The sequence below is a fragment of the Elephantulus edwardii genome, unplaced genomic scaffold, assembly GCF_000299155.1.
Source record: "Elephantulus edwardii isolate Elephantulus edwardi_28Jun2011 unplaced genomic scaffold, EleEdw1.0 scaffold00069, whole genome shotgun sequence".
NCBI classification, from domain to species: Eukaryota; Metazoa; Chordata; class Mammalia; order Macroscelidea; family Macroscelididae; genus Elephantulus; species Elephantulus edwardii.
Genome location: NW_006399819.1, coordinates 10853955 through 10869102, shown reverse-complemented (window position 1 = coordinate 10869102; position 15148 = coordinate 10853955). Strand labels below are relative to the sequence as shown.

Here is a 15148-nt window from a genome sequence, read left to right as displayed (position 1 = left end):
AAAAAATAGAGTAAAGATGGTGAAATTTGGTCTCATACTTTGAGATGTATGTACCCTGTCATGGGAGGGGAGGAAATCATCTGACAAAGGTGAAATGCTAGAGAAAGAGTAAAACACTTAACAAGATGGATTGGACCTAGTGATTGTAACAATGGATTTGAGCATATCAGAGATGGCTGTACCTTTCTGCATACACACTGTCAGTGGGTAAGAGTTCCAGATTCCCTATATTCTTTCACCATCATTTATTTTAAGTTTTGTTTGTCCTAATCAGAGTAAAGTGGCTTCTTATTGTAGCTTTGATTTCAAGCTCTCTAGTACTATAATGAAGAGCTCTGGTGACACTGTGGTTAAAGTGTTTAATATCTAACCACTAAGTCAGCAGTTCAAATCCACTTGCCTGTAAGGAGAAAGATGAGACAGTCTTTTTTAAAAAAAAAAGAAAAGAAAAAAGATGTTCAGCCTTGGAAACCCTATGGGCAGTTTAATTCTGTTCTACCGAGTTGCTGTGAGTTAGAATCAACTCAGTGGAGGCGAGTTTGAGTTTGAGATGGCTTTCTGTGCATCTGAGAGCTGGACAGTGACTAAGGATGAGAGAAGAATCGATGCCTTTGATTGTGGTGTTGGAAAAGAGTATTGCCTCTACGAAGAAAACAAACAAGTTTGTCCTGCAGAAGGTGAAATCAGGTTGCTCCTTGGAGGCAAGGATTTTGAAACTCCTTCTCACATACTTTGGCCATGTTGCCAGGAGGGACTAGTCCCTGGAGAAGGATATCATACTTGGAACAGTAGAGGGTAAGTGACAGGAGAGGAAGACTCTAGATGAGGTGGATTGGAATAGTGACTGTGACAATGGGGTCAAGTGTGTCAGAGATGGTGAGCCTGGCTCAAAATAGGACAAGTGCAGAGCTATTATTCATAGGGTTGCTATGAGTTAAAGTGGACTTGATGGCACACAAGAACAGTAATGACACCAAGTATCTTTTCATGGATTTAGTTACCTTTTGAATGTCCTCGTTGGTAAAATAGCTATTCAAGTCTATTGCTAACTTTATCATTGAATTATTATCTTTTTGTTACACTGTCAAAGTTTTATAAGTATTTAGCTTATTAGATTCTTGTTGGATACACAGTTTCCAGGGTTATTCTTCCAGTTGTGCAAAAGGACCAAATGCAATGTGGGGAGTATAGAGTGCAACCTCTGTTAATTCACAAAGGGGAACTGTCCCCATCAGTAATAACCACAGTAACAAATTAATAGCTATAAGTTTGGGCATGCCCCTGCCTCACCCCCAACTCTACTGCATTTACTTCTGCTCTAATCACCCGGTTCATTGCAAATTGATTCACAGACTTTACGCCCAGTTGTGAGATTGTTAGGGAAGTATGTTGGGAGATGGGGGGAAGGCAAAGAATGTCACACATTGAGGTCTAATCAAGAGCAGCCCCAAACCAGATTAACAGCAAAATGCAGCTCCTCTATTACTTCAGACAGCTTCTCAGTCAGCAGGTAACTGTCCACATTCAGTCCAGTAGCACAAATGCAAGAAACCTCTTGTTTCTGCAGTTGTCCAGCAGACTTGATCTCATGGTAGTCAAAATCATCCAGTAAGCAAAACTTTGAACCCTGACTCCATCCCCAGAGCTCCATTAGGTGATGTCTCACTACGGTTCCCCCACAGTATGGCCACCTTTTGCTCTTTATGTTAAGACAATAGTATTAGTTCAGTTTTAATTAATGTTATGAAATAAAATGTTTGTGAGTTATTAAGTTAAACCAAATATGATTAATAAACTTACACTCACATGCAAAAAAATCATGTTAATTATGAAGTGGCAAAATTAGAATCATCATACATTGTTAGTGGGATTGAAAAATTGTGTAGCTACTTTTCAGAACATCTTGACAATTTTCAAAAAGTTAAACGTAGAGTTACCACATGGCCATGCAAGTCCATTGCTAGATATATGCCCAAGAGAATTTAAAACTGATGTCTACATAAAAATTGGTACACAAGTTGTTATAATAGCATTATTCACAATAATATAAAATTGGAAATGACCTAAATAGATCTCTATCAGTTAATGGAAGGAAAAAGAAAATGTACCATATCCATACAGTGAAATTATATTGAGCCAATGGAAGAGAATGAAGTACTGACTTACGTTCTACATCACACATGAACCTCGAAACATTAAGTGATAGAAACAAACACAAAGACCATGTTTTGTTTTTTGTTCCATTTATATAAAATTTCCAGAATAAGCAAATCCATAGAGACAAAGTAGATAAGTCATTGCCAGGACTGGGGGTGGGGGAAGAAGAAGGAACAGTTGACTAAAACAGATGAATGTTAATAGTATGTGGATCAAATTTCAATAAAGCTACTTCAATAAACAAGTATACAGCTTCCCATTTAAATGGATCATCTGTTTCTTCAACATCAAGTAACTCCAAAGACTTTTTGCCTAGCAGGCGATTCTGTAATGTTTGTATAGTTATTTTTTTAATGAACTGTGAGAAGATTCAAAGTCCATTTTGTGGAATCATTATGCTAACTAGAGAAATTTAACTATGTTTCAGTTATACAAAAGGTTAATCAGAGTAACATACAAGGGAAGCATTTCTTAGAACAGCCAAATTAAGTATATTGAAATGACTTCGTAGAATAATTTTTACATTAACAGTAATGAGTTATATCTACTTTACATTTATCAATTATCTCATTATTGAACGTTTCACATTTGCATAGTGAAGAATATGCTTTCTACATATTTTGTGAATTAATGACATACAGGCAGCAACCAGTGCAAAGATGTCTTGCAGCACGGACTAAAAGTTAAGTGCCAACTTGCCTGAGTCATGATTCTCAGTGATGTGGCAGTTATATAAAGATGTGAAGGGTCATTTATGTAACAATGTACTCATCCTCCATTGTGGGACCTAACGTGGTCATCGTTCATTTTCTCCTAACAACCTAACCACTTCAATAAGTAAGGAGACTGTGTTTTTGGTAATAACAGTCTTCTGTTTTTCAAAAAATACTTTCTTATGTGAACATTCCTGCAAAGTCATATTGTAGCAAATCTCTGACTCTGGTAAATAGTTCTGTATGAGACTGCTAACATTGCATAGATTCTACCTTTTGTCTTTCTACAATGATTTTTCTTGCTAGAAAAGCTATTTCATTTTCCATTTGTAAACCATGGAAATAAGACACTGGCTGTGTCTTTCCCACACTGTTCTTTGTGGTCATACTGTTTTGAAAGTGAGGAAGTGAGGAAAGCGGTCATTTGTTTGGCCTCAATGGACCTGGTGTAAAATTTCAATGAGGATTTGGCACTTTCCTCTCTTCCTGACTTTTCTCTTTAAAGACTAAAATATTTGTACTCAAAACGAAAAAGAGTTATTGTAATAAATCTAATGTATGTGAGTGTCGAAAACCAGCAAAAGAACACCATAATGAAAACACTGGTGCACCTGGTTTTTTCAGGTCACCCTTCATCCTGTCTGTGTTTATGTGGGAGGGGAGGGTTATTTCATTCTCTAGTTACTGTGTGGATTTATCCTTTCTTCCTCAAGTCCTGTTAATTTATTTACTATGCACTGTGTAGCACTCCACCCTTTCTTGAGTCCCTGTTAGTAATTAGTATTTATGTGTATCAGGAGTGTAGCTCACTGCTTACTAGGTTTGGTTTGCAGTAAACTGATCTCCAAAGATTTCCTTTAGAAAACAATGCCTGTCCCCCGCCCCTAATGTTCATGTTCCTTACTGTCTTACTAAAGATTTAGTGTTCTTTGACAATTCTGGTATTCACAGATTTTGGGAGACTAGAGTAAAATCAATCTGTCATTACACCAGGAAGTTTGTTTTAAACCCATACATCAAATGTGCCTTAATAAATTCTGTTTTTCATTTAGATTTAAAACTGATAGGCTTGTCATTTTAATATACTTCATTGGAGATCTCCTTATTTGTAAATAATGTATTGCTCATATGGAAAAATAAACGCATGTTAGCTATAACATAATTGCTTTACTCTGCTTACTATGAGTTTAAGTTTTTTCGTTGGTTTTTTTGGATTTGATTTCTTTAGGTGCTCTAGTCAGTGAAAACTGAGGAATCCTGTGAATAACAGATCTGAACCTTGTATTGTTATTTGTCATCCTCAGAAATCTCTAACATGTTCTAGCCCACGGTTACAGTCAGTGTGTCAATAAATCTTGTTGAGGGTCTTTTTCTCTTTCTGACCCTCTAACTTTCCCAGCATGTTGCCTTTTCCAAGGACTGGCCCTTCCTGATAACAGGCTCGAAGTATGGAAGATGAAGTTTTACTTGCCTCTAAGAATTACCCTGGTGGTACTTCCTCCAAGACAGATTTATTTGTTCTTTTGTCAGTTGATAGGATAGTCTGTTTTCTTCTCCAACACTGCAATTCAAAGGCATCAACTCTTCATCGTTTTTCCTTATTCATTATCCAACTGTCAGAAGTGACTCTTGGTGAATACCTTTTCTCCATCAACTGAGATGAACATGTGTTTTTGTTTTATTGAAGTAATTATTTTTCTAATGTTGAACCCTCCTTGCATACCTAGTATAAATCCTACTTTATCATGTTGAATGATTTTCTTTTGATGTGATGTGGATTCCATTTTTAATACTAGGTTATTTACAAAATTCTAATACATTCTTTTTCACACCAGATGCTTCCCATTTTCCTCACCCCCCTATCCAATTGTGTGGCCCCATGATTAATGCCCCCCCACATCCTCACCCCTCTGCTTCTACCCTCCTCACTCCTGGGATCCCCACAATCATTCAAAAATAATGGTTTTATACTGTATTTGTCCTGTGGTACAGTTACTTCACTCAGCATAATGCTCTCCAGTCCCTCCCAAGTTAGGTAATAATTTACAAAGTCATTGCTCCTGCATACTGCATTGTATAGTCTATTGTGTGAATGTCCCATAATTTCCCTTTCCATTTGATTGTATTTTCACATCTGGGCTGTTTCCATGTTCTTGCAATGCCATTCATTCTTGCAATGAACAACGCTGCTATGAACACTGGTATACAAATCTGTTTGTGCCTCAATTCTTATTTTCTCAGGGTATTTTCCAAGCAGTGGAATAGCGGGATCATATGGAATTTCTATGTTCACCTTTTAACGGAAGTGCCAAACTGCCTTCCAGAATGTACCGTTTTACAATCCCACCAACAATGTATCAGAATTCCTTTCTCACCACATCCTCTCCAACATGTTTTACTTGCTACCATGTTAAACTTTGCCACTGCTACTGGAGTGAAACAGTATTTCATTGTGGTTTTGATTTGCATCTCTCTTATTGCCAGTGATTTGGAACATTTTTTCATGTATCTGTTTGCCCTTTGAATATCTTCCTCTGTAAAAATTCTTTCCTTGTCTTTTGCCCATTTTGTAATTGGGTTTTTCAGTCTTTTTCTTGTTGAGGCACTGTAGGATTCTGTAAACTCATTCTGAGACTTTTGTCTGAGATGGTATTGCCAGATGTTTGTTCCCAGTCTCGTTTTCCCAGTTTTCTTTTCATCTTGTTGGAAAAAATTTTTGATGTGCACAGGGATTTAATCTTTAGAAGGTTCCATTCCTCATTCCTCAATTTTATCCTCTCGAGATTGTACAATTGTACATTTCTGGCTGTATTTGGTAGTCTCTTTATACCATAGACTATGCCTTCTAAGCTTGGTCCCAGTTTGTCTCTTATGAACTTTATAGTTTTGGACTTTACTACCAGGTCTCTGATCCACTTTGAGGTGATTTTTGTGTATGGTGTAAGATGTAGATCCTGTTTCAGCTTTCTGCAGGTGGAAGTCCAGTTTTGCCCACACTGTTTGTTCAAGAGGTTGTCATTTCCCCATTTGATAGCTTTTATTTCCCTGTCATATATCATATATAGCTGACACTATTTCTGGGTTCTCAATTCTGTTCCATTGATTTATGTGCCTGTCATTGTATCAGTACCATGCTGTTTTGGTTACTACTGCTGTGTAGTAGGTTTTGAGGTCAGAAGTGCTACGCCTTCCACTTCATTTTTGTTTCTCAGCAATGTTTTGCTTATTCAGGGTCTCTTGCCTCCCAAAATAAATTTGACAATTTCTCTTTTGATTTCCTTGAAAAATGAACTTGGTATCCATATTGGGATCGTGTTGACATGTAGATTGCTTTTGATAGGGTTGTCATTTTCACAATATGATTCTTCCTATCCATGAACAGGACACATTTTCCCATTTCTTTAGGTCTTTTATTGTGTCTTGCAGAAATGTTCTGTAGTTTTCTTTGTATAGGTCTTTTATATCTCTTGTTAGGTTCATACTCAAGTATCTCAATTTATGGTTAGCTATTGTAAATGGTATTGCTTTCATGATTTGCCTCACTGAGTTCTCTTTGTTACTATAGAGGAATCCTACTGAATTTTAAATATTGATCTTATATCCTGTCACTCTAATAAATTGGCCTACTAACTCTTAATAGTTTTTGTTGTTCTTGTTGAGTCTTTAGGGTTTTTGTGTATACAACCATATCATCTGCATACAATGATAGTTTAACCATCTGTTTGCCCAACCGGATGCCTTTTATTTCCTTCTCTTTTAATATTGCCCTAGCAAGCACTTCCAATACAATGTTGAAAAGAAGTGGTGACAGTGGACATCTTTGTCTGGTCCCTGTTTGCAAGAAAAACGCTTTTAGTCTTTCTTATGTGGATTCTATAGACTTAAAATTTTGTTGATGATTTTTGCATCCATGTTCTCCATACCTTTACAATCTATATGCAGAACAGATTATCTGGGTGACTGGGCTCTATGAGGAAAAATGTGGAATCAGGATTGGAGGTAGACTCATCAAAAACCTGCATTATGCAGATGACACAACTCTGCTTGCTGAAACTGAGGAGGACCTGAAGTGCTTGCTGCAGCAGGTCAAGGACTGCAGCTTTCAACATGGATTCAAGTTCAACATCAAAAAAACAAAGATTCTCTTGATGGGGCCGATTGGCAGCATCATGATAGATGGTAAAGAGATTGAGATTCTTAACAGCTTCAGATTGCTTGGCTCTACAATCAGCACTCTTGGTACTAGCAGCCAGGAAACTAAAGGATGAATTGCACTGGGAAAGTCTGCTCTCAGAGATCTCTCCAAAAGTTCTGAAGAGCAACAATGTCAGTCTAGAGACTAAAATGAGCCTGATACAGGCCATGGTCTTTGAAATTACTTGGTATGCATCAGAGAGCTGGACATTGTCTAGAGATGATAGAAGGGAAATTGATGCCTTTGAGCTGAAGAAGAGTATTACATATACCATGGACTGGTAGAAGAACAAACAAGTTTGTCCTGGAGAGGGTGAAGCCAGGCTGCTCCTTGAAGGCAAGGATTTTGAAGCTTCGCCTGACATACTTTGGACATGTTTCAATGCAGGATCAATCATTGGAGAGGGACGTCATGGTTGGGACGGTGTAGGGACAGCCCAAGAGAGGAAGACCCTCGATGAGATGGATTGATTCAGTGACTGGGGTAATGGGGGTGTTGTATCAGAGACAGTAAGATTGGCACAGGATAGAGCAGGGTTTAGGGTTGTTGTACATAGGGTCGCTACCAGTCACAGGTGACTCGACAGTACATAACAATAACAACAACAACATCAAAATAGTTGAAGAGTGGAATTGAGGTCAGTCCTTTTCTAAATGGTTGAACTCAGCAGTGAAGGTTCTGAGCTAGGGATTTTTTATCTATGAGTGTTTTTATAAACTGTTTAGTTTCTTTTGTGATGAGTCTGTTCAAATTTTCTACCTTTGTTTATTTTCTTCTAGGTTTTCAAATTTGTAGGAGTATAGTACTTCAGAGTGTTATACTATTACTTATCCTTTTTTACTTCACTTAGTTCTCTGATAACATCACCTGTTTTGCTCCTTATTCATATTCTTTGTACCTTCTTTACCTTTGTTAGATTTGCTTTGCTCTTTGTAATGTTATTAATCCTTTCAAAAAGCCAACTTTTAACATTATTCTTTCTGTTATTTTCACATTTCATTTATTTATTTTTCATTTATTTCATTTCTTTTTATCTACTTCCTAAACAGCATGCCTCTGGAAACTCTATGAACTTTGATAAATGTCAATAGTTGTAGAGGGGCTTCAGGCCTTTTGTTCATAGGGTTGCTATGAGTAGTGCTCAACTTGAAGGCAATCAACAACAACTAGACACTTTGAACTTTGCTTGCTGTTCTTTTTCTAACTATTGGAGATGTTAAGGTGCTGATTTGAGTGGGGTTTTTTTGGTGTGTTTTTTTTAATGTGTTTGTTGATATAAATTGTCCTCTCAAGTACTACTTTTGCCCTTTCCCAAAGTTTAGTTATGTTGTGCTTTCACTCTAGTTTCAAGAAATATTTCAATTTTACCTATTATTCAATAGTATTCCAGCAGAATATTTGTTCTGTGTACTTGATCTCCCCCCATCCTGACCTTGTTTTTCATATCTAATTTTTTTAAATTGTTTGCTTTTTGTTGAGTTTTTCTTTTGATCTAATTTTATAATAATATAATTTGAGAAGATACTTTGTAATATTTTGGTGTGTATTTGGTTTTTTAAAAAATTCTTGATGCTTGTTGCTGGACTTAATTTATGATCTCTTCTTGAAAATGTTCTATATGCACTAGAGAAAACTGTATATTCTTATAACTTTCTTTTAATTGTGATCTTAATGAACATTTTACAGAGAAGTTCGATTTTCATTCATTCATTGTTGCACAACACACAGAAAAATGTCAATTACTCTTTTCCTGGGAAGAGTGTTTTCTATATGTTTATGAGAGCCTGTTTCTTTCTTGTTGCTCCATCCTTTAACCAAACTATAGTATTAAAGTCTTCTATTATTATTATGGAATAGTCTGCTTCTCTCTTCATATCTGTTGAAGTTTGATTTACACATGTTGCAGTTTTTTTCATTGGGCATAATGATAGGTTTTTATAGTTTTGTCTTTGTTAGATGACCATTTCAACAAATGTAGTTTTGATGATTTTTTCTGTAATTATTTTCACCTGTTTCTTTTAAATTTAATATTAATTTCAATGAAAATTTACAGACACTTTGGATTTCCATTCATTCATTGTTACACTCTTTTCCCCTCCCGACCTTCCCCCACCCCAGTACACTACCCTCTTGGAAAAGTAAAAGAAAAATTCTTTCATTGTTTTACAATCCCTCTCCCAAGGTCCATTCCACTATGCAGCCTTCGATCTGGACTCCTGGCATGACAAAAATACCTATTCACATATCCCTTTTAAACCGTTTTCTCACTCATCTGTTTCAATGCAGTATACATTATTAAACCCATCTTTCTCAGTCAGCCCCCAACTCCAATGTCATTCCTCCTGTTTTATAACAGTGGCACCATGCAGTATTTGTCCTTTTGTGACTGAGATATTTCACTCAGAGTAATGTCCTCCAGGGTCACTCATTTTGAATAATATTGCATGAGTTCCTTGTTTTTCAATGCAGCATAGTATTCCATTGTGTGAATATACCACCGCTTCTCTATCCATTCATTTGTTGATGGGCACCTGGGTTATTTCCAACTCCTTGCTATTGTGAACAAAGCCGCAATAAACATGGGTGTGCATATGTCTGCTTAGGTGTCAGTTATGGTCTCTTTGGGGTATATTCCTAGTAATGGAATAGCTGGGTCAAATGGTATCTCTATCTGCAACTTTTTGAGAAAGCACCATCCTGCCTTCCACAGTGGTTGTACCATTTTACACTTCCACCAACAGTGAATAAGGGTTCCAGTTTCTCCACAACCTCGCCAGCATTTGTTGCTTGCTGTTCTGTTAAATTTTGCTATTCTGACTGGGGTGAGATGATATCTCATAGTTGTTTTGCATTTTCACCTATTTTATCCCACTGTTTTAGCTTTCAGAGCACAGGGAAGTACGGCATACCTACAGCCTAGAGTCTCTTTGCCAGTGCCCTTTTTATGAAGAAGCCATGCATTTAGTAGAAGAAGGAAAAATTTACTCAAGAGTACTTAGGTATCAATTTAATTTTACTTTTTTAAATTAAAAGTATAAGGTACTGTTGCTATGTTTGTGTTTTATTTATTAAAATGTTCGTGATAGTAGGGAGAACTACATTTTTAGGTCCAAGTTTTAAACATTTTTGTACTTTCTGACTTTGTCAGTATTGAGAGAACATGTGTTTTCTTTTAAGATCCTGAGGTTAAGCCTTTTTTTTAATCCAAATTTGTAGTAGGCTTGATCTTGAATCCAGCTTAACGATTTTCTCCCATTTATTACTTAGAACTGAAATGTTGGAGTGCCTCGGAGACAGTGATTTTCTTGCCAAACTTCACTGTATTCGACAGGCTTTTCAGGTATTTTTGGTTTTTTTTTTAAACACTAAGCCTCTTCAACCAGCCACTCATCCATTTTCACCCTCACACTATAAAGTCCAGCTGCATATAAAGCAGAGTAGCTCCTGGCTTTTTCTGATCCCTAGGCCTAATGGCTAATAAGAGTTTACGTCTTTTCCTTTCCTGATACATCCCTTCACTTAGCCTCATTTATCATTTTGTTCACTCATGACTTCCCAGATCCACCATACATTGTCAGAATGAAACATTTTGATGCTGAAGGTGTGTGCAAGGGCTGATTAAGGTCTTTTTTCTTATTATCAGTCAGTGTCTTCCTCAGGTGTTTTTCATTTGAATCACTTGAATCTTTGACTTTCTAAAATGAAACAAGGTCCTTTGCCAACAAAAATGTCTGATATCTTATGTTTGGGAGGTCTGTAAAATTTATATTAGATGTTCTGATCTTAAATTGAACAGAATTTAAATGCATATATACCTCCAGAGAGTCTTTTTTTATGAAAGATTCTAAGAGTTATTTTAATAAATTAGAAATTTTGTTACAGTTAGCATGCTGAAATGTCACCACATATAGTACCATAACTATATTAGTTATTTTGCATAGATTTGTTATAATGTCTGTTGTGCATGCAGATCAATTATGTATCTCTTTTTTCATTGATTGGGACTGGTTTTATTTGCAGGTTATTCTTTCAGAAACAGCAAACAGGATGTTTCTTGCTGAGAGTGGAAGGAAAATTTTATCAGCTTTAATTGTGAAAGCACGGAAGGTAAACATGTTTTGTTGGCAATTTTTTTTCTGTTTTTTTTGATTCATTTAAGATTAAATTACATTAAAACTATAAATGAACTGAAAAGGTTTTGTAGGTAGGTAGAAAGGGTAATAGATTAAAACTTACTCATATAACACTGATTTTTCACTTTAGTTGAGTTTATTTTTCTATAAAGTACACATAGTTTTAACAAAGTTATTTCTTTTGAGTCCCAATTTTCTGTAAAATTTATGACTGTTTTGGTGAGAATCATCATTACATCTGCTACTGAAACTCCCACTATTGTTATTGCTTACATGTTATCTCTTAGGGGGCTCTGGTGGCCTAGTGGTAAGTAATTGTGACGCCAACCCAGAGGCAGGCAATTTGAATCCAGCAGCCTCTTTGCAGGAGAATGATGGGAAATCTCTTTCCATATGATTTAGTGCCACTGAAAACCTGCTGGAGGGTCATCTATGAATTAGTCCCAATGTGCATAACAACAACACATGTTATCTCTTATTTCTCTGTTTTTTCCTTTCAATCCTATTCATTAAAATGGTTCTAGGAATTAGTGTGACAATAAACTTGGCACAGGACAGAGCAGGTTTCAGGGCTGAGTCGCAAGGGACTCAACGGCACATAACAACAACAACAGTAGGAATTAATGTAGATCTCAGAAATTCAAAATACAAATGGAATTAACTTTCACTGATGGCGGATAGTGTTGGGTGGAGCTCCCCAATTAAAACAAGCTTGGAAGCAGGAGTGGCATCCACTTCCATAATAGCTTGCCTCCAGAAACCCTCTGAACCTGGAGAGAGGATGAAAGTCACACAAGTGTTGAGGACTTTCGTTTACAAGGTCACTATGAGTCGCCTACAACTCGACAGCACTTAACAACAACAACAATAATGTCTGATTTACCACTTACTATATATTGCCTTTTTCCTTCACCTAGTGTTTTTACTCCCCTCTCCTTTCCTTATCAACCTTGGTAAACCATCCAAGAATAATTCTATGTATAAATCTTTCCATAGCTTTTGAAATAGTGCTATTATACCATAATCGTTCTTTTGTGACTGACTATTGCCACTCAGCATAATTTCTTCTAAAGTCATCCATTTTGTTGTTTCAAAAATTTATTGTTCTTTAGTGTTGCATAATGCTCCATTGTGTGAATGTACCATAGTTTCTTCAGTTATTTCTTATATAAATAACTGTGCATTGAGAGGCACATAAGTTGTTTCTAACTCTTTGCTATTGTAAATAATGCTACAATAAATGTGGATATGCATAGATCCATTCATGTTGTGGCTCTTATTTATTTAGGGAGCTCTGGTGGCCTTGTGGCAAGAAGCTGCACTGCAAATCCAAAGGCATTTGAGACCATCAGCTGCTTTGTGGGAGAAGGATGGGCAGTCTCCTTTCATGTGATTAACTGCCTCTGAAAATCCTCTAGAGTGTCAGCTGTGGATTGGTTCTGACTCTGTGGTACACAACAACAGCATATATGTAGTAATGGGATTGCTGGATCAAAGGGTATTTCACCAGAGTGCTTTCTTTTCTGTTGTACCATTTTACATTCCTGCCAGCAGTGTGTTGTGAGAGTTCTAATCTCTACACACACACCTACCCCTAGCATTTGTTGTTTGCTGTTTGTTAAACTTTGCTATTGTTGGAATAAGATGAGAACTGTTTTTCATCTTTGTAGAAATAAATCATCTTCAGCATTTCTTTCTTGTATTTGTTAAGCATCTGAATGTCTTCCTTGGTGAAGTGTTGGTTTTTTTTTTCATGTCCTATGCCCAGTGTATAATTGAGTAATTTGGGTTTTCTTCGTTGGGGTGTTTAATTTTCAATTAAATTTTAGAGATGAGTCACTTTCAGATGTGTCAGTGCCAATATTTTCTCCCAGGCAATAGGTCTAATTTTCATACCTTTGGAGAAGTCTTTTGACGGGTATGTTATTGTTGTTGCTGTTTTTGTTAATTACTGTCGAGTATGACTCATAGCAACCCTATGAAGAACAAACTTGAACCCTGTCCTATTCTGTGCCTTCACCACCATCATCTCTGACACACTTGAGCCAATTGCTGCAGTCACTGTGTGATCCATCTCATTTGGGGTCTTCCTCTCTTAAACTGACCCTCCACTTTCCAAGCATGATATCCTTTTCCGAGGAATAGCCTCTCCTAGCAACATTCCCAGAGTGTATCAAACAACGCTTTGCAGTCCTTGAGTTCAAGAAGATTTCTGGCTGCACTTTCTTCAAGACATATCTCTTTGTCTTTTTGGCAGTACATGGGATCTTTAGCATTCTTCTCTAATACAATTCAAAGGCATAAATTCTTCTGTCATCCTTTTTCATTGTCTAGCTCTCGGAGGTATAGCAAGTGATTGAAAAGACCATAGCTTGAATCTAGCACATCATAGTCTTCACACTAACATCATTGCTCCCCAGTACTTTGGAGAAATCCCTGACAATGGACTTGCCCAGTGCAGTACATCTCCTGATCTCCTGACTACTGCTACCAAGGGTATTGGTTGTGGATCCAAGTACAATGAAATCATTGACAATTTCAGTATTTTCTTCATCTATCATGTTGCTTATCAGTCCAGTGGGTGAAGATTTCTGTTTTCTTGATGTTGAGATGCAGTTCATATTGAAAGCTATAGTCTTTCATCTTCAGCAGGAAGCACTTCAAGTCCTCCTCATTTTCAGCAAGCAAGGTTGTGTTTTCTGCATAATGCAGGTTGTTGATGAGTCTTCCTCCAATCTTGATGTCACATTCTTCTTCATAGAATCCAGCTTCTCTAATGATTTTCTCAATGCACTGATTAAATAGGTATGGAGAAAGGATACACCCTGTTGTACACCTTTGCTGATTTCAAACCATGCAGTATTCTCTCGCTCTGTGCAGACAACAGCTTGATGAGTTCATTTTTTTTATATGATGTAAGATATAGATCTCTTGTAGGTTTCTGCAAATACATATCCAGTTTTTCCTACATCATTTGTTAAAGAATCTGTCTTTTCCCCACTTTCAAGTCACGCTCATTTCTTTGTCAAAGATTAATTGTCTGTAGATGTATGGATTTATTTCTCAGTTCTCAATTCTAGTCCCATTAGTCTGTGTGTCTGTTGTCCACTACGGAGCTACTTTGATTATTGTGACTGTGTTGTAGCTTTGAGATAAAGAAGTATAAGGCCTTCTACTTGGTTTTGGTTCAGTAATGCTTTGGATCTCTCTTTCCTTCCAGTATAAAGTTGTTGGGAGCCCTCAAGTCGAGTACAATTCATAGCAGCCCTTGGATATGCACCTTGTCTTAGGCTGTGCTGTTCTCATCATCCCTGATATACTTAACCATATTGTTACAGTCCCTGTGACAAACCATCTTGTTGAGAGTCTTCCTCTCTTTCAGTGACCTTCCAGCTTTTCAAGCATGATGTCTTTTCCCAAGGACTAGCCACTCCTAACAACATGTGCCTAAACTATGTGAGAGGAAGGAAGCTTCACAATCCTTGCCTCTTAGGGGCTCCCTGGTGTACCTTATCTAAGACATATTTGTTCTTTTCACAGTCCATGGGATGTTCAGTGCTCTTCTCAAGAACAACAGTTTAGAGACATCAGTTCTTGTTCTGCCATCCTTATTCATTGTCCAACTTCATATGCATAGGAAGTAATTGAAAAGTATTTTGAATCAGGAGCATCTTAATCTTTAAACTGGCATCATTGCTCCTTGGCACTATGGAGAATTTCTTGACAACAGATTTTCCCAATGCAGCACATCTTTCTTTCTTTTTTTTTTATTTTATTATTTTGAGTGTGTGTACCGTCAAATCGGATCTGACTAGTACAAGAGGAGATGGCCCCTCCTTCTCCAGCAAAGCATCTGGTGGATTTGAACCACATACCTCTGGGACTGCAGTGCAGCTTCTTGCCACTAGGCCACCAGAGCTCCCTACATCTTTATTTCTTAACTGCTGGTA

The 15148-nt window shown here is 37.0% G+C and overlaps 1 protein-coding gene and 1 pseudogene across 2 annotated transcripts in view; one reads left to right on the top strand and one right to left on the bottom strand.

Annotated features, from left to right (window-relative positions):
- LOC102864874 overlaps positions 1 to 1651 on the bottom strand; it is a 9870-nt pseudogene extending 8219 nt beyond the window's left edge.
- Positions 1 to 15148, top strand: part of FAM73A (family with sequence similarity 73, member A) — a 154295-nt gene that overhangs the window by 120560 nt on the left and 18587 nt on the right. For both annotated transcript variants that reach the window (XM_006888591.1, XM_006888592.1), the window contains exons 8-10: positions 9946 to 10064; positions 10333 to 10405; positions 11086 to 11172. In XM_006888591.1, the coding sequence (XP_006888653.1) occupies positions 9946 to 10064; positions 10333 to 10405; positions 11086 to 11172 (279 nt within the window). The remainder of the gene's footprint in view (positions 1 to 9945; positions 10065 to 10332; positions 10406 to 11085; positions 11173 to 15148) is intronic.